General features: G+C 40.4%; 1 protein-coding gene across 2 annotated transcripts in view; it reads left to right on the plus strand.

Moving 5' to 3' along the window:
- Nucleotides 1-18595, plus strand: part of atg4c (autophagy related 4C, cysteine peptidase) — a 68978-nt gene that overhangs the window by 25314 nt on the left and 25069 nt on the right. For both annotated transcript variants that reach the window (XM_063064109.1, XM_063064110.1), the window contains exons 4-5: nucleotides 8846-9079; nucleotides 9893-10235. In XM_063064109.1, coding sequence (XP_062920179.1) covers nucleotides 8846-9079; nucleotides 9893-10235 — 577 coding nt within the window. The remainder of the gene's footprint in view (nucleotides 1-8845; nucleotides 9080-9892; nucleotides 10236-18595) is intronic.

Below are 18595 nucleotides of genomic sequence, written 5' to 3' on the forward strand. Positions count from 1 at the left end.
TAATTTTCTTTATCAACTTCCTAGAATTAATACCTGTGTGCATTCTGGATTTTTGTCAGTCACGAGAGATAATGAAAGTCTGGCTTCCACTTCATTTCTCTAAGTTTCAAGTTGGCTGATGTGACAAATGTTGGATCTGCAGTCTCTGCCACAAATGCAGCAAGAAGTGATGGCTGGTTGGGCAATTCTGGAGAGATGTAAATAGCACACTGGATCTCTTTGTGCTCCTGATGAATGGACTTGGGGTTCTCAATGTTGTCCTGAAAGCTGTTCCGGCATTTTGAGTAGTTACAGGCTAGGAATATTATACTTTTTCAAGGTTTTGAGAATATATTTGAATTGTTTCCTCTGTCCATATGGCAATCCAGCTTCTTCCATAATAGAGCTTGAAAATTAATCCCTAATTTGAGAGTCCAGTGTATGACATGTGAATTACACAGCTTGCCCATTAGAACCAACTGAGTATAATTATGCCCTTAGTTCTAGGGATTGTGATCTGGAAGAGGTTGCTGATGTTATTTTGTTTAACCTGTCTGTCAATTGAAAGATTTTGGGGAGTATTGGTAGTACCTGTCCATTGCTTTGAGATGGTTATTATAGATTTGCTTTCTAAGAAGTTTACAGGAAGGCAGCTGCTGTAGTGGGAGCCAAGTGTGAGAAATTTACAGGAAGGTGGGGATCACTCTTGTTCATTTGAACATGAGCTTTGTGCTAGGTTTGATGTGTTGGTCTTCAAATATGCTTTTCCAATGTGCTTGTCTTCAAGTATTCCTTCCCTCAGACGCCTAAAGCCTGCGGTGGTGTACTGAAAATGGTATGAATTTCATCATCAATATTTCATTATAACCTGAAGTACTTGAATCTTTCTATTTACATAGTTAACTGAATGACTTATGGCAGAGCAATTTAGCAAACTTCTCATTTTGGTTGACTGTTCTGAATCTTTTTGAACTTGATGAAAGTTTGGTATGGAACACCATTGCAATCTTTCATGCCATAAGTAGAACTTATTTAATCCAATTTTTATGCTAGGGTACCATCATATTAAATACTGATAAATCTTAACCTGAAACTTTGAAAGTATTGTTTAACAGTAGCCTAGGAATAAATTTGAAAGCAAAGTGTCATTTAAATGCAGTTTTTTTTCCTTTGAGATTTATATTCTGCATCTGTTATTTCTTGATAACAGATTAATGCTTCTTCTTAAAATCATTTCAACCTGGCTGAATTAAACAGTGAGCAATGATGCATTTGAGTGCTTAAAAACTTGTCTTTAATACCCAAGGTGACTTTAAAGCAATGCAGTATACTTTATTTGTCACTTGATGTCAATGTCTGTGCACTTACTATGCTTTCCACCCATTCAACAGCTTTCTGCTCCCTAGCCCTGACTGCCTCATTTTCATCATGAATGTCCAGTTCCTGTTCACTTCCAGCACCCTTTAGGAAAGCCTCAAGGCCCTCCACTTCTTTCATAATAATTGCCCTGACAAGTTCACCTACACCACCACCCTTCTCTGTCTGGCAGAGCTGGTGCTCACCTTTTAACAATTTCACTTTTGGCTCCTCCCTCTTTCTCCGGATCAAAGGTGTAGCTGTGGACACTCCCATGGGCCTTGGCTATGCCTGCTTTTTCACTGGCTATGTGGAACAATACATGTTCCAGATCCTACTTCAGTAACGCTCACCAATTCGCCATCAGATTTCGGAATGATCCATGAACCCATGAAGACTATCTCACCATTTTGCTCATTTTTTGCACTATTTATTTCTTATTATAACTTGTAATATTATTTTATATATTTCACTGTATCGCTTCTGTAAAACAACAAATTTCACAATATCTGTAAGTGATAATAAACCTGATTCTGATTCAACTTTTTCACCACTACATTGCTGCTACTTCCTGAACCCATGCAGAGCTCATTAATTTCATCAACTTCACTTCTAACTTCCACCTTGCCCTTAAATTCACTTGGTCCATTTTTGACACTGCTCTCCCCTTGCTTGATTTGTCTGTCTCCATCTCCAGACAGTTCCACGTAGCCACTGACATCTTTTACAAACTCACTGACTAACCTCTTCCAACCCTGTCACTTGCAAAAATGTTATTCCCTTCTCTCAGTTCACCTATCTCCACTGTATCTGTTCTCATAATGAGACATTTCATTCTGAGACAACTGAGATGACTTCTTTCAGAAAATGGGGTTTCCTCTATACTGTTGTCAGTGAAGCTCTCACCTGCATTGCCGCCATTTCCCTATCCCCTGACACAACAAGGATAGGGTTCACCTTTTCCTCAACCCATCACCCAGCTCTGCATTTGACATTCCATTCTCCACAACTTCCATCATCTCCAACAGGATCCCACCACTAAGCACAACTTCCCCTCCCCTCTCCTCTTCACTTTCCACAGAGTCTTCATGATTCCCTTGTCTACTCATCCCTCCCCACTGATACCCTTCCAGGCACTTATCCCTGCAACAATGTTAATTGTTATTCCTGCCCCTAGACCTCCTCCCTCATCATACAGGGCCCCAAACAGTCCTTCCAGGTGAGGCAGCATTTCACAGGGTCATTGATTGTGGCTTTGTGTGTATCACTGAGACCCAACACAGTTTGGGGGATTGCTTTGTTGAGCCTTCGCCATAACAATCAAAATCTCCTGGTAGCCAGCTATTTTAATTTCACTTCCCATTCCCATACTGACATGTCTGTCTGCACTTCATCTACTGCTATTTTGAGGTCATACTCGGAGGGGTGGAGCAACACCTCATATTCCAACTTGGTTGTCTGCAACCTGGTGACATCAACATCAATTTCTCTATCTTCTGGTAACCAACTACTCCCCTCTATTTTCCCACCTACCTCCCTTTGTTTTCCTTTATGCCTTTAGCCCCTTTACTCCTTTTCTTTCCTCTCCTGCTCACCTACCCACAACCTGCCCACCACCTACACCTTCCTCTATTTGGTTTCCATGTCCTTCCTTTTATTCCATGATCTCCTGTCCTCTCATATTCAATTCTTCCTTCAGTCCTTTGGCTCTTCATTTATCACCTCCCAGCTTCTCACATCATTCCTTTTTTCCCCTCCCCACCTTTCTATCTTCCCCCACCCCCATCCTTTTGTTTGGGCTTCTGCCCTCTATCTTTCCAGTTCTGAAGAAGGGTTTCTGTCTGGAATATTGAATGTCCATTTCCCTCTATAGATGTTGCATGACCTACTGAGTTCCTCCAGCTTTTTTTGCGTGTTCCACCAATATTTCATTCAGAGTAAATTGTTGTAGTATCCATTTCTAGCCACTGAGTGGCACTGTAGGAAATAAATTGCAGCAATTATCCGCAGCACTACCCTGTGGCTACTACTCATAATTACATTATCTCTTCTGATATCCAGGTCACAAGGATAAGGTGTTTTACCCATTAGTAATTTATGGGGAGAGCTGGGTGAGAATTTTATATGTAAAGGTGTATAACTAAATTCAAAATTGCTTTTCATTGCAAGCAACAGGAATTCTGCAGATGCTGGAAATTCAAGCAACACACATCAAAGTTGCTGGTGAATGCAGCAGGCCAGGCAGCATCTCTAGGAAGAGGTACAGTCGATGTTTCAGGCCGAGACCCTTCGTCAGGACTAACCTTCTGACGAAGGGTCTCAGCTTGAAACGTCGACTATACCTCTTCCTGGAGATGCTCCTGGCCTGCTGCGTTCACCAGTAACTTTGACGTGTGTTGCTTGCTTTTCATTGGGTGCTTTAGCTTTAAAAAAAAAACAGTGCTGGGCTTTTCCTCAGCTGTATTGTTGAATGTTCTAGGAAAGTTGGAATCTCAGTAATTTAAGTGACAGGGATAAAAGTCACTGATGCTGAAAATCTAAGGAATTTTTGTAGTTTGATCTAGCATTTCAAATTGCTGTCTGCTTTCCTGAAAGTACTGACTTTCATAAAGCTACAATGTCACTTGTAAATAATTCACCCAAATTACCATTCTTCATGTATTAACCTAGATGGTGAGCGTTGGAAGACAGTTTGGTTGTTTGTGGAGTTTAGCCAAACAAAAAGTAAATGGACAACACAGAATTTAAGGAAAAGTTAATTTTAAGGCAATATGGGTTGAGGCTAGGTATTACAGCATGACAAATAGAGAAAATTTTAGACTTGCAACTAGTGTCAACAAGGAAAAAACATTTGAATAAGGAGAAATATTGAGTTCAAGGGGAAGCTGATGAATTTGAGGACAAAGACTGCAAGAAAAGTTTTGAAGTGGGGCAATGAAACCAAATATCGTTTAACCCCTTTTTCCCTTGAGCCTGGCATTCAACAAGCCAGCTTTTAATGCAAGGGTTGTGCAAGAAATAGCATGAGTTTAATGTGAAATAGATAGCAGGATGGATGTATTATCAAGAAGTGATTGGATGCTTCCAGCTGATGTGGTGAAGATGTACTCTGGAATTAGTTGCACAGTAACCACAGTGTTCTTAATATAGAAAATAGAACACCGAACATTACAGCAAAGAAACGAGCCATTTGGCCAACAATGTTGTGCCGAACCAGCTAAAAAGCAATTCAAAAACACCCAAGCACTAATCCCTCCTACCTGCACAATGTCCATATCCCTCCTCCTTCCTTATGTTCATGTACCTATCCAAACGTCTCTTAAAAGCCTCTAATATATTTGCCTGTACCACCATACCAGGCATCCATGACCCTCTGAGTCAAAAAAAACTTACCCTTCACATTCCCCATGAACCTACCTCTTCTCACCTTCAAAACATGCCCTCTGGTATTAGACATTTCAACCCTTGGAAACAGATGCTCCCTGTCTACTCTACCTATGCCTTCCATAATCTTAGAAGCCTCAACCTTCAGGGTCCCAGAGAAAACAACCCAAGATTATCCAGCCTCTCATGATAGCACATACCCTCTAAACCAGGGAGTATCCTGGTAAACCTCTTCTGCACCCTCTCCAAAGCCTCAACATCCTTCCTGTAGTTGGGAGACCAGGACTGTATGCAATACTCAAGATATGGCTTCACCGGAGTTTTTAAAAGTTGTGACATAATCTCTTGACTTTTGAACTCAGTGCCTCGACTAATAAAAGCAAACATTCCATAAGCCTTCTTAACCACCTTATCGACCTGTGTAGCCACTTTGAAGGAGCCATGAACTTGGATCCCAAGATCTCTCTGTCCAGCAAAACTGAAACAATGTACTGTCTCCTTGCATTTGCCCTACCAAGGTGCAACACCTTATATTTATCTGGATTAAACTCCATCTGCCGTTTCTCAGCCATATCTGCAACTGTTCTATAACGCACTGTATTCTTTGCAGTCTTCTACACTATCCACAACTTCCCCAATCTTGGTATCATCCACAAACTTACTACCCCATTCATTTATATTTACATTCAGGTCATTTATAGACATCACAAACAGCAGGGGTCCCAGCACTGATCCCTGCAGAACACCACTAGTTACAAAGCCTTCAGCTCGAATAAGTCTCTTTAACCACTACCCTCTGAGTTCTATGTGCAAGCCAATTCTGAATCTAAACTGCTAATTTGCTGTGAATCCCATGCACCTTAATCTTCCAGATCAGCCTCCATGAGGGACTTTGTCAAATGCCTTACTAAACTGCATGTAGACAACATCCACTGCCCTACCCTCATCAATCCCTCTCATCAGCTTGTCAAAAAACTCGATCAAGTTGGAAAGACACGACCTGCCCCGCACAGAGCTGTGCTGGCTCTCCCTAATTAGCCCATGGGTTTCCAAATGCTCATATCCTAACCCTAAGAATTTTTTCCAGCAATTTCCCTACAACAGTCGTGAGACTCACCAGTCTATAGTTCCCAGGATTTTCCCTTGTTCCTCTTTTAAATAGAGATACAACATTAGCAACTCAGTAGTCCTCCAGGACATTGCCTGTGGCTAGAGAGGACATGAAGATACTGATCAAGGTTCCAGCAATCTTGTCTCTTGCGTCCTTCAATAACCTCGGGTAAATTCTCCCCCTTGAGAATATCCTGCATTACAGTGCAGTTATTCTAGTACCCCGGAGGCAACACGTTATCCTGGTGAATCTTTTGCGGCCACAGCATCTCCTTTCTGTCCCCCTGACTATCGAGTCCCCTAAACTACCGCACTGCCTGACTTAACCCTTCCCTGTTCTTGTTCAGTTACACATCAGCCTTCAATTTGAGAAGGTGAGAAATGCCTTCCATATTCCAATTTGGTTAATTATTGCCTTATCATTCTCCTCAATCTAATATGGTGCCACATGGGGGTTAATGGAAACTATTGGCATCCTTGTGTACCATGTTTCCAGTAAGTTTTCACAGATCAAGAAACTTAAGTTCCTAGTCTGAGCTAGAATCCAAGTTATAGACGTTGTGGTGCATCAGGGAGGAGGAAATTTTGTTCCAGGAGGTAGTCACACATCTTATATTAAGTACTGTGCATTTGATCAATCAAAAGGTAAAGGAGGATGTGGGAAGTAGGTATGAGAATCCAGAGGTTAGGGTTTCAGGGGTCTGTCCTTGCACTTGTCCATAACGTAGAGGATTATTACAGTCCGTGTGGATGAGATCAGACACTGAATGGAGGATGAGCAAAATGTCGATATGTTGTATGGGAGGGGGCTTTGCATTGGAGGAGTGAAAAATAGTCTAGTGGTAGTAGGAGACAGTTTAGTTCTAGGTATAGATAGCATTCTCTGCAGTTGCAAGTATGAGGCCTGAAGGATGTATCACTAACCAAGGTAAGAATATTTTATTGGGAAGTGTAGATACAGTTGTGATCCATGTAGAAAGAAAGATGGGATAAGAAAAGAGATTCTGTGGAGCCAGTGTAGGCAGGTAGGGTCCGCATAAAGAAACAGAACTATAAAGGTAGTTAGTGTGTTGATATTCTGCAACCAGAGGTTAGAAAGCAGGACTGTAAAGATAATAAATCTCCTTACTCCTTACTTAAAACATGTGCCATGTATTCATGAGTATAGAAAGGCGAAGATAGAACAGGTGAATGGTTGAAAAGAATGAATGTAGGAGGGAGGGATTTAGATTTCTGAGGAATAGGAGCTTTCCCTGAATGAGGTTGAATCTCAGCAAATCAGATGGATTCCATTTTAGTGGAACTGGGTCACTTGATTTGCTAGTGCTGTTGTGGAGGATTTAAACCTATTTGTCAGGGAAAGGGAAACATGAGGATTTAATTAGGAGGAGAAGTTTAGGTGGAGATGGAAGTTAGGTGTTCAACTGAAGTGGCATTTAGGAAAGCAAAGAGAAAGGAAAGTCAATAGGGCAGAGTAATGACAAAAATAATTATCCAGCTTATTTGAGAAAGGGGCTTCTGAGGGATATAGTTGGGAACTTACTACTCAAGCATATTTGACGTTTGAGCACTACTGGCAGAAAGGAAAACGAGGTAGGAAAACCCTGTAATTGAAGGATGAGAGGTGAGTAAACATTGCAATAATATAACAAACATATTGATAAAAGGATCAAGTAGATATATTCGGTTTTGCAGGGGTATTCCATTAGGAAACCATAAGTTCTGATACAACCAGGAAATAAGTTATCCAAAATTGTTGAATTCAGTATTGAGTTCTGAAGGCTGTATTGTGTATTGGTGAAAAATTCAAGTATATGTTGGGCTTCTTGGAACACCAGGCTGCCGAAGGCAAGAATACTAGAACAGGACAGTGAATTAGTAATGAGTGATTAAATTTCAGTTACTCCTACTGATTGAATAGTTATTCCGCAGTCACCTTATTGGAAGGAGTTCAAGTGAATTGCTGCTTCACCAAGAAAGATAGTTTGGAGGTAGAAAAGGAAGTGTTACATCTTCTGTATTTGCACAGGGAAGTGCCATGAGAAGAGTAGTTAGTAGAGGTAGAAGAGCAAACCAGGAAGTCTGGAAGGCAATAGTTGCTTTGGTTGGCGGTGGGGGTGGGGGGAGGAAGATGGGCAAAATTGTGTTTGATGCTGAAATCTTGTTGAAGGTGTTGAAAATTACAGAGGAGGATTGGTTGAGTGTGAAGGCCAGTAGCATAGAAAGTGGGGAGGAAAGCTGGGAGCTTGTTCTTGCTCTGCCTGGAAGAAGGGGAGTGGACATAGAAGTGTAGGAATTGGAACAGGATTGATGGATCTGTCAACTTTGCTGGAGGGGAAAAAACTATTGTTAACCTTTTCATGCATTGACTCTAAGAAACTTTATAATTCATCATCATATTTCCAACTAAGATTACGACAGAGTTGTGAACAGCAAGTTTAGTGTGAGATCAATGTCCATAAAATTTGAAATTACTGGTGTTACTTTTTTCTGTCAGACAAAAGTGGTCCCTCCTTCCAATTAAGCTCATGCATTATTAACATTTTATAAATTTCATATTATATAAAACTATTATACTAGCATTGATTTTCTCTCTTAAAATTCTTCATTGTGTACTGTATTGAAGCAATTTTGTATTATTGGAGGTGCCATTTTTTTGAGCAATGTGACCACACTGCAAAAGTGATTCTTTAACTGTCAAAACACGTTACTGTATTTGCAGTGTTGAATAAATAGTGTTTCTCTCCTTTTCGGTTTCTAGTGCCCTTAGTGTTCAACCATGCTCATTCAGAAAGTATACTTGCACTTTAATAATGGCCAACATGACTGTCACATTCCAAAGCACTTTATAATTAATAAGCACTTTTGAAATATAGTCATTGTTGTAATGAGTGATTCTTGACTGTTCTCCACAGAGCAGAACAAATGATCTTTTCAGGTTTTATTAGTCAGGTTACTGTCACTAAATTTTAAAGGGATTGATTTTGTTTATGTTCTGTTGCTTTCCATTTTCCAGGAAAGGATGAGAGTGCATCAGGCTGCACAGATACAGTAACAAACACTGAACTGATTTCAGATAATGTGCATCAGTTCCGTAAGGACTTCATCACTAGGATTTGGCTAACATACCGACGTGAGTTCCCACAGTTAAAAGGATGCACTCTCACAACAGATTGTGGCTGGGGCTGCACACTGAGGTCTGGTCAAATGTTGTTAGCACAAAGTCTTCTGCTCCATTTTCTTGGTCGAGGTGAGTTTGTTTCGATGATCATCAGCAGTAGATTTTGCAATGTTGTTTTAGTAATGTATTAAAATGCTCACTGTCTACATGGGAGCAGATGTACCAACAATATTTCTGGCTTGTTCATTATTTGTGCCATGTTGGTTGAATTGAACTGCAGTGGTGATAGGATGACAACATGGAAGGGAATTAATTGCTAATCACCATCTAATGAGTCAACTGAAAATGCATGTCTATGGGACAATAGTATGTCAACTTGATGAGGTATGGCTGTATAAACTGGCCAGTTGTTTGAAGTACCAGAAGGAACAAGGCATCATGCCTGAGAAAGAATCCAAAACTTTCAAGTCAAGAAATAACCAGAGACAATTCAATGTGAAAAGAAGGTAAGTCAAGTATCACTAATCTATTGAACTGCAAACCATAAATTCTGATTCTAGCTTTAAATTATTGCTGTTGTAAGTATATCGTGTGATACAGATAACATATTTTCTCCTTTACAGCTGTTCTGTAGTTGTAATCTGATTTCTGGCAGGAAGGTCAAGAATGGCCTAGTTTTGTTGCATTTCCAATGCTTGGCATACTTGTGCTTGAAAATCATTAATCAGCAGTGAGAACTGGGAAACACAGGGTAACTTCTTTTTGAGATGCACTGAATCAACAGTCACTAGATAAGGATTAGCTAACTCAGGAAATGATGACTGTTCTATATCAACTATTTGCCCTGCTATGCTAATGGGAGAGGCTGAATATTTCTCTCTAGCAATCCTCAATATCTTCATTTAAAAATAAATCTAATCAGTTGGTTATTTTTCTTTCCAGATTGGGTATGGGCAGACGTGCCACAGATGGTTCCGTTAGAATCTGAGTTATTCAAATCCAACACATCAGAGACTGATGAATCAGGTTTTACCTTCCTACCACCTTTAGAAAAATCACTACAGGACATGAGTGAACAACTGGACTTGCCAAGTAATGAAAAGCGATCTCTAAATCCAGTCAGCACAACAAATGAGGATGAAAAGTTGCACAGAACTATAATCACTTGGTTAGGCGACAGTCCAGAGGCAATATTTGGAATACATAAACTGATAGAGTTGGGTGAAAACTCTGACAAGCGAGCTGGAGATTGGTATGGCCCAGCTTTAGTTGCACATATTCTAAGGTGAGTGGACATTGCAGGCTGTTTATGGAAACTCGATGCAGGACAGCTACTAGGTAGAGAAATGAAGATGAGAAACAAGAAGGTCAAAAGAATTTTAACATACTAAGTTCAGATACCCAATTGCATAATCAGCCTTGGTTTTTATACATTAAGGCTTTGGAAAGGAGGCAAAGAACTTGTAAATGAAATATCTGGTTTTAATCAAGGACAAAATTTCAGAGGAACTATTGTGATGAGGCTTAAAAACAAAAGAATCAAATATTAACCAAATGTTTTTGTATTCTTGGTATTTTGGGTAAATTTTTTCACCTCATCTAGTTGGCCAGATAAATTGTGACTAAGAGAGGTGGCATGTGCCATGCCAGATGATGCAGGTTTCATTTCCTGCTTGTGATCTTTCTCCTGCAGCAGCTGAATGTAATTGGGTTCAAATGTGTATTTGTTCTTGCACAATAGAGACTGCTTTGAATTCATTTTTTATCGTGCATTTTATTCCCTTTTTAACATTGTTTTATTTATGAAACAACTTTACTGTAATAATTATATAAGTTCTAACTTTAGTTTAAATGTGGGTCTATTCCTCCTATAGTATTGGATATTGCTTCAAGAGGAAGAACTAACAAGGGAAACACAAGAACTGCCATGGTGTGGCTATTTTACTTATGAAAGAAGTTGCAGAACTGGGAGCTACTGTTAAACTAATTTGGAAAGTTATCGCAATAAATCTGAATATGTGTTACAAGCAGATGGATATGTGTCCAATGTTAGGATTACCAATTGGCTGAACTATCTTCTGGGTTGCCGTTTACTTAGTACCATGTGGAATAGGGTTATTTAGTTCACCGGCTCCAAAGGGAGTCAACAGAACTATCCTATTGGTTCCATATTATGTCGTTTCATCAGAGCCCTCTAGTCTATTCTCCCTGGTATGTCCATGTGCTGCCTTTGTCAGTTAGCTACAATAAGGGGTACTTTACAATAATCAGTTAATCTTTCAGCATATGTTTGGAAGGGCCAGGAAACACAAGGACATCATGCAAACTTCATGCAGTCCACTCCTGGGACCTGGAAGTGTGTGCTAACTGCTGCACAAGTGTATCACCATGCTTTTCTAGCTATCCTGCTCATTCTCATATCAACCCAGCTGTAATTGGCCTGCAAAGCTTGTGAATATGCATTATGTGCATATCTCAACATGAATGGTTGAAGTTGGAGTATTTGGAAATGAATGTGCCCTTATGGTCCAGAGAGATACTGCATCTCTACGTGTGATCATCTTGAGATAATCTGGTATTAGAATGCCATGAGACAGTACCAGTCCAAAGTTGAGACCCAGTAACGTATCAAGTCTCACATGCTATAATGGGCTACAAAACAAAGTTGGACAGCCTCGCTGACAATGCATCCGTTCCCAATGAGCTTAACACATGTTTTGAACAGAAGAGGATTAAAATATCATCACCTACCCTGATAGCCTCTAATGTACCTGAACCCACAGTCACATATGATCAATCTTCCAGAGAGTGAACCCATAGAAAGCATCTGGCCAGGGTGGTTTCCCTGACTGTTTTCTTAGATCCTCTACAGATCAGCTAGTGGGGTGACGACAGACATTTTTTAACATTTTTTAAGGCCAGTCCCAAAAGGACAGCCAAACCATCAATGTGTAAAAGACAAAAAGTGTGCAAATACACAAGAGGAAAGAGAAATAATAAGAAATAAGAAAATCACAAAGATTAGAAGAAGAGTCCTTCAGTTGTGGGAACGGTTCATTGATGGGGCAAATGAAGTTGAGTGAAGTTATCCCCTCTGGTTCAAGAGGCTGATGGTTGAGTGCTAATAATTATTCCTGAACCTGGTGGTGTGGGTCCTGAAGTTCCTGTATCATCTTCCTGATGGCAGCAATGAGAGGGAGCATGGCCTGGGTGGTAGGGATGGGGATGGTCCTTGATGATGGATTCTGCTTTCCTGCAACAGTACTCCATGTAGATGTGCTCAATGATGGGGTGGGCTTTGCTCATGATGGACTGGGCCGTATCCACTACTTTTTGTAGTTTTTTTCATTGGAGGGCATTGGTGTTTCCATACCAGGCCATGATCAACCGTTCAATATCCTCCCAATACACATCTATAGAAGTTTGTCAAAGTTTTAGCTGACATGCAGAATCTTTCAAACTTCTAAGAAAATAGAGGGGAAGCTGTGCTTTCTTTGTAATGTCACTTACGTGCTGGACCCAGGACAGACGCTTTGAAATAATAACACCAAGGATTTAAAGTTGCTGATCCCCTGCACCTCCGATTTCCCCCAATGAGATCTGGCTCATAGTCCTTCATTGTTAACTTGCTGACTTGGTCTTGTTCTTCTGGCCAGATTTTCAATTTCCCTTCTATATGTTGATTCGTTACCACCTTTGAGTCAGCAATGACAGTGGTGTTGTCAGCAAATTTAAATGGAGCATTGGAGCTGTGCTTAGCCCCCTGCTCTACTCGCTTTATACTTGTGACTGTGAGGCTAAGCACACAGCCCTGTAGCGCACCTGTGCTGATGGTTGGGAAAGACTATGAATGAGATTGTGGGGATGATCTGAATGATATTGTGGGGACACACTCATCTATGACAGTTTATTAAAAAGTCTATGGTGTATTGGTTCAGATCCTCTGAGTCCTTGAACACAGCCCTGTCCACCGAATCGAAGCAATCCTGTAGATGCTTTTCTGACTCCTGCGATCACCTCTTTGTCATCCTTACCTCTGGAGCCTTGCTCTTTAGCCTCTGGCTGTATGCGGTTAGGACGACAACCAAGTAATCAGATTTCCTGAAATGCGGTCTAGGCATGAAACAGTAGGCATTTCTAATCATATAGCAGTGTTTGTGTATATTGGACCCCCTGATGTTGCAAATGATATGTTGATGATTTAAGTCCCTGATAATGATTAGAAAGGTGTTGAGATAGGCTGTTCCTTGTTTGCTGATGGCAACACTCAGTAAATCAAGTGCCTGCATAACAGCAGCTTTTGGTAGTAAGTGAACTGCAATCATGATCACGGAGGAGAACTCTCTTGGTAAATAGAATGGTCAGTGCTTAATCATTAGATGTTCCAGATTAGAGGAACAAGAGTGTGACAAGAACGCTGTGTCTGAGCACCACAAAGAGCTTATCTTGAAACACAGATGCCACATTTTGCCTTCTCTGAATCAGCAGTCTAGTCCATCGAGAATATCAAGAAGCCCTTGGGCCTTACTGATGTATTCAGCATTTCTGGAGTGAGCCATGTCTCCGTGAAACAGAGAATGCAACAATACCTCATTTCCCTCCAATACAGAAATCTTGCCCTTAGGTCTTCAATCTTGTTCTCCAGTGACTGTACATTTTCTAATAAGTTGCTGGTTAGAGAAAGTTTCATGCCCCTTCATTTAGCCTGGCTTGGAGTCCTCAACTCCGTCCTCTCTGTTGCCTGTGTCAGTTTACCTTTGTCCGCTTAAAGCGTGCCTGAGAATCAAGTCCGTTGAGTTCTTCAGAAGATTGTGAAATGGCAAGTTTGTTAAGACAGTTCAAAATTGTGTTACTTGAAGAAAATTACAGACTGCAGATTGCATTGAGAGTAGTTCAAAAGAAGCATATTTAGAAGTTTTACAAGTTTTCTGCAACACGTCGCTATAGTTTCCTAGTGCCACCTTGCCTCACTTTCATCCATTACCTCAGAAAAACAAGGTAATATGCCTTCATGACTACTGCCCAGTTGCTCTGACATCCATTCATGAAATGCTTCATGGTATGCATCAACTTCAGCCTCCCAGACAACCTTGATCCACTGCAATTCACCTACTGCCAAAACAGTTCTATGGTGGACACCGTTTCACTTGCCCTACATTCACGTCTGGAGCATCTGGACAGATTTTTGTTTATTGGCTTCAGCTCTGCCTTTAGTACTATAATTCCAATCCAACTGACACTTTTGTCCTAGGACCCAACTCCTTCCTCTGCCTTGGCTTCCTGACCAACAATGAGAGTGCAGATGATCAGTAAAGACAGTCTGCAACACCTCTGCCACAATCATCCTCAACATTGGTGTCCCACAAGGCTGCATTCTCAGCCCTCTACTCTAATCCCTGTACTCTTACATCTATGTGGCCAGATTCTGCTCTAGCTCCATCTGTATGTTTGCAGATGATGCCACTCAGGACATCTTTAGGGAGCGGTGTCTCAGAAAGGCAGTGTCCATTATTAAGGACCTCCAGCATCCAGGGCATGCCCTTTTCTCACTGTTACCTTCAGGCAGGAGGAACAGAAGCCTGAAGACACACACTCAGCGATTCAGGAACAGCTTCTTCCCCTCTGCCATCTGATTCCTAAATGGACATTGAACACTACCTCACTTTTTTAATATAATTTCTGTTTTTTGAATGATTTTTAATCTATTCAATATTCATATACTGTAATTGATTTATTATTTTTTCTTCTGCTATGTTATGTATTGCATTGAACTGCTGCTGCTAAGTTAACAAATTTCACGACACATGCCGGTGATAATAAACCTGATTCTGATTCTGATGGTAAGCTATGTTTCAAATAATGAGTGAGAACACAGGAAGTAGATAAAGAGCCTCATTACATGGTGTCATAACAACAACCTTTCCTCCTATGTCAGCAAAAGAAAAGGGCTGTTCATTGACTTCAGAAAGTGGGATGGTGTACATGCTCCTGCTTAGATCAATGGTTCTGAAGCCAAGAAGCTTGGGAGTTTTGAGTTCTTAAGAGTGAATATCACTAGTGGCCTGTGTGAATCCAACGATATTGATACCACAGCCAAAAATGTTCAAGAGAACCTCCTAGGAAATTTGGCTTGTCCCGTCTGACCATCACCAATTTTTATTGATGCACCAATCAGATGCATTATTGCTTAACATGGAAGCTATTCTGTCTGTGACTGCAGGAAACTACAGAGAGTTGTGGACACAGTTCAGCACATCATTGAAACCAGACTCCCTCCCATGACTGTCTATATTTCTCACTGTCCTGATAAAGCAGCCTGCATAATCAAAAATCCTATTCACCCTGGATATTCTCTCTTTTCCTCCTTCCCATCAGGCAGAAGATGACACAAAAGCTTAAAAGCACCTACCACAGCTTCCATTCTGCTGTTATAGGATGATTGAACAGCTCTTAGTATGATAAGATGGACGCTTGACCTCATAATCTACATCCTTATGACCTTGTGCCCTATTGTCTACCTACATGGCACTTACTCTGTATCTAAAACTTTCTCATTATATTCCCTTGCGCTACCTCAATGCAATGTTGTAATTAATTGATCCAAATGAATGATATGCAATGCAAGTTTTTCACTGTACTTCCGTAAATAAGACTATAATTGGAGGGGTTGTTTGTATTAATGGTGCAACAGGTAGTACTGCTATCTCTACTCCAGTGACCTGGGTTCTATCCTGCCATCTGGTGGTGTCTGTGCAGGGTGTACATATTCTACCTGGGACCACGTAGACTTCATCCTAGGGGTTGTGGTTTCATGGAGAAATTGGATTGACTGATGGGTTAATTTGCTATTTAAATTACCCCTTGTGTGGGTTCATGGTAGGAGAATTAGGAGGAATTAATGGCAGATGAGAGGCAATAGAAGAGAAGGAAATGCGGGAGAATGAAATTGATAAGATTGCTTTGAGAATTAATATTGACTTGATGGGCCAATTGGCTTATTTGTCATATGAAAAAATGATAACAAAAGTACGCTGGCTGTGCTGGTTCGTCATGAATGGATTGGGTAAATGAAGCTCAGCACTGTAGAATTATTTGTGATCAAATATAGCCTGAATTTACAGTGCTAGGAAAATGTAAATGAAACAGTCGAAGCGCAAAGTATGCTGCCTTGAGGAATATCTGTGCAGATATTCTCAGGCAGCTGTGATTATCTTCTAATTACTGTAATGAACTTTTCTTGTGTGTGGTATGACTCCATCTGCTATAGGGTTTTTTTTTCAAAGCCTGGTGACATTATTTATACTAAGGCTTAGTTGAATGCAGGTTTGATCATGAAGGCATCTACTGTACTCTCACTTCCTTCATTCTTAACATATATTTTTGCCCACATCATTGATTTCTAGAACAAGTGATTCAGCAGATTATTGGTAAATAGGTGTTGCTTAATGGTATAATATTTTGATTAAGGAGAGAGTGATAATTGGTCAAGCTAGATTTATCGTGGGATTTTTTTGTGTGGTAAGATGTACCTGGGCAATTTGCCAAATTGTTGGCTGGATACCAGCATCAAAGCTGTATTGGAACAGCTTGCTTGGGATGAAGGGGCATTTAATTATGATGTGCAGGTCTTTGCCAGTAGAGCAAAGATGTTATCAAGCCCACAACCTTTGCTGTAAAAATGGGCCACAGTAATTGTGAATAATTGGCCATTCTTAACAGTGGATGTGTTTTCTGCTTCAGTTTTTAAATATTTCTGTTCCCACTAAAAATTGTTACCTGTTCTATTAGAGCCTTTAGTTTCTTTCCCGCCTGATTGAGGTGTGATGGGTGATCCAATTACAGAAACAAAAAATATCTTGTTTCATACTTTTAATCCTCATTAAATGAAACTTTTTTTTCTTTGCTTCTCTTCCTTCCATCTCATCTTGGTTCCACCCCATATCCCTAGACCCTTTTTACCTCTTTGTTTTTCCTTTTGCAACCCTCCCCTGTCCAAACTTGATAATGTGAAGTGAGAAAGACCAGTTTTGGTAAATTTAGCTAACTTAATTTTAAAAGAACAAGTTATTTGTCATCTTCATAGACAATCAATTGTGTATGACTTGCTTCCACTCCACTTAAAGGTAATTAAAGAGGCCTGTGCATGATCTGCAGACTCTTGTAGATGATGCTTATAGGGTCGGTGAATGGGTGGTTTAAGATGCTATGCAATTGTAGAAGTACTCTATGCCTTCTTGGATGTTCTTCCATTGATCTGAGAGGTTATGGGCTAAGGACTCCTGTGATACAGTATGGATGTTATATCTTCTTTAATAGTCTTTTTGAGAACATATTTCTTTATTCATATTTTGGTACCTGGGTGTCACTGACAAAGCTAGTATTCATTGCCCGTCCTAATTCCTTTTTGGAAGGTCATGGTGAGGCACCTTCTTGAACCACTGGAATCCTGCATTATAGGGCCAGGATTTTGACCCAGTTATGATGAAAGACCAGTGATACGTTCCCAAAATTGAATGTGTGACTCGGATGGGTCCTGCAGCTGGTGGTATTTCCATACACCTACTACTCCTGTCATTTGGTAGTAGAGCTCATGGATGTGGGAGGTGCTGCAGGAGTAGCTGGGCAAGTAATGGTACATGTTGCTGCCAACTTCACCAATAATAGGAATGAATATTTACTATAATAGAAGGAATACCAATTAAGTGAGCCACTTGGTTGTGAATGATGCCAAGCTTCCTAAGAGCTGTTGGACCTATAGTCATTCGGATATAGATTTGAGCCTTGTGGATGGTGGAAAGGTTTGGGAATGTCAGACAATGAGTCATTTTTTTGCAGGATACCCAGACTTTGACCTGCTCTTTCAGCTGCAATATTAGTCAAAGTCAAAGCGGAGTTTATTGTTATAAGCACAAGTACATGTATTTAAAGGTACAATGAAAAACTTCCATGCAGCAGTATCACGGGCACATAGCATCATATTAGTAGCATTCACAAGAAAAAAAACATAAATTAACAATTTTTACAGTTTGCTTGAGTTTCTCCTAGGATTATGAGGAGTTTGTCAATATTTATACCATTGAATGTCAAAGGTTAAATGTTTAGCCTCTTTTGTATTATGAATATTACCTGTCACTTACTAACTTACCTGAAAGTTGTCTGGGTCTTGCTGCACATTGGCATGGACTGCCTCATTTACTGAGGCGTTGCAAATAGATTGAAGATCTCCACTTGGGATCTTATGATAAAAAGGCAGTCACTGATAAAGCTGCTGATCATTGTTCAGTTCCTGCACTGAGGAACTACTGTAATGGCGTTGTGGGGTTAGGATGAATGACTTCCAACAACCGCAATCACCTGTCTTTATCAAGGGTGTGATTCAAGCCACTCGAGTGTTTTCCATTTCATGGCTATTAACACAATTTTACCTGCTCCTCTTGATTCTGAACACAGTCAGAAACTACCTGTTGTTTATTTTATTTATTGAGATATACAGTGAGAATCAGGCCCTTCCAGCCCTTCGAGCCGCGCCATCCAGCAACCCACCTATTTACCTTTAGCTTAATCACAGGACAGTTTATAATGACCAATTACTGACTGGTACATCTTTGGACTGTGGGAAGTAACTGGAGCACATGGAGGAACCTA

This window comes from Mobula hypostoma, chromosome 12, assembly GCF_963921235.1.
Source record: "Mobula hypostoma chromosome 12, sMobHyp1.1, whole genome shotgun sequence".
Taxonomy (NCBI): Eukaryota; Metazoa; Chordata; class Chondrichthyes; order Myliobatiformes; family Myliobatidae; genus Mobula; species Mobula hypostoma.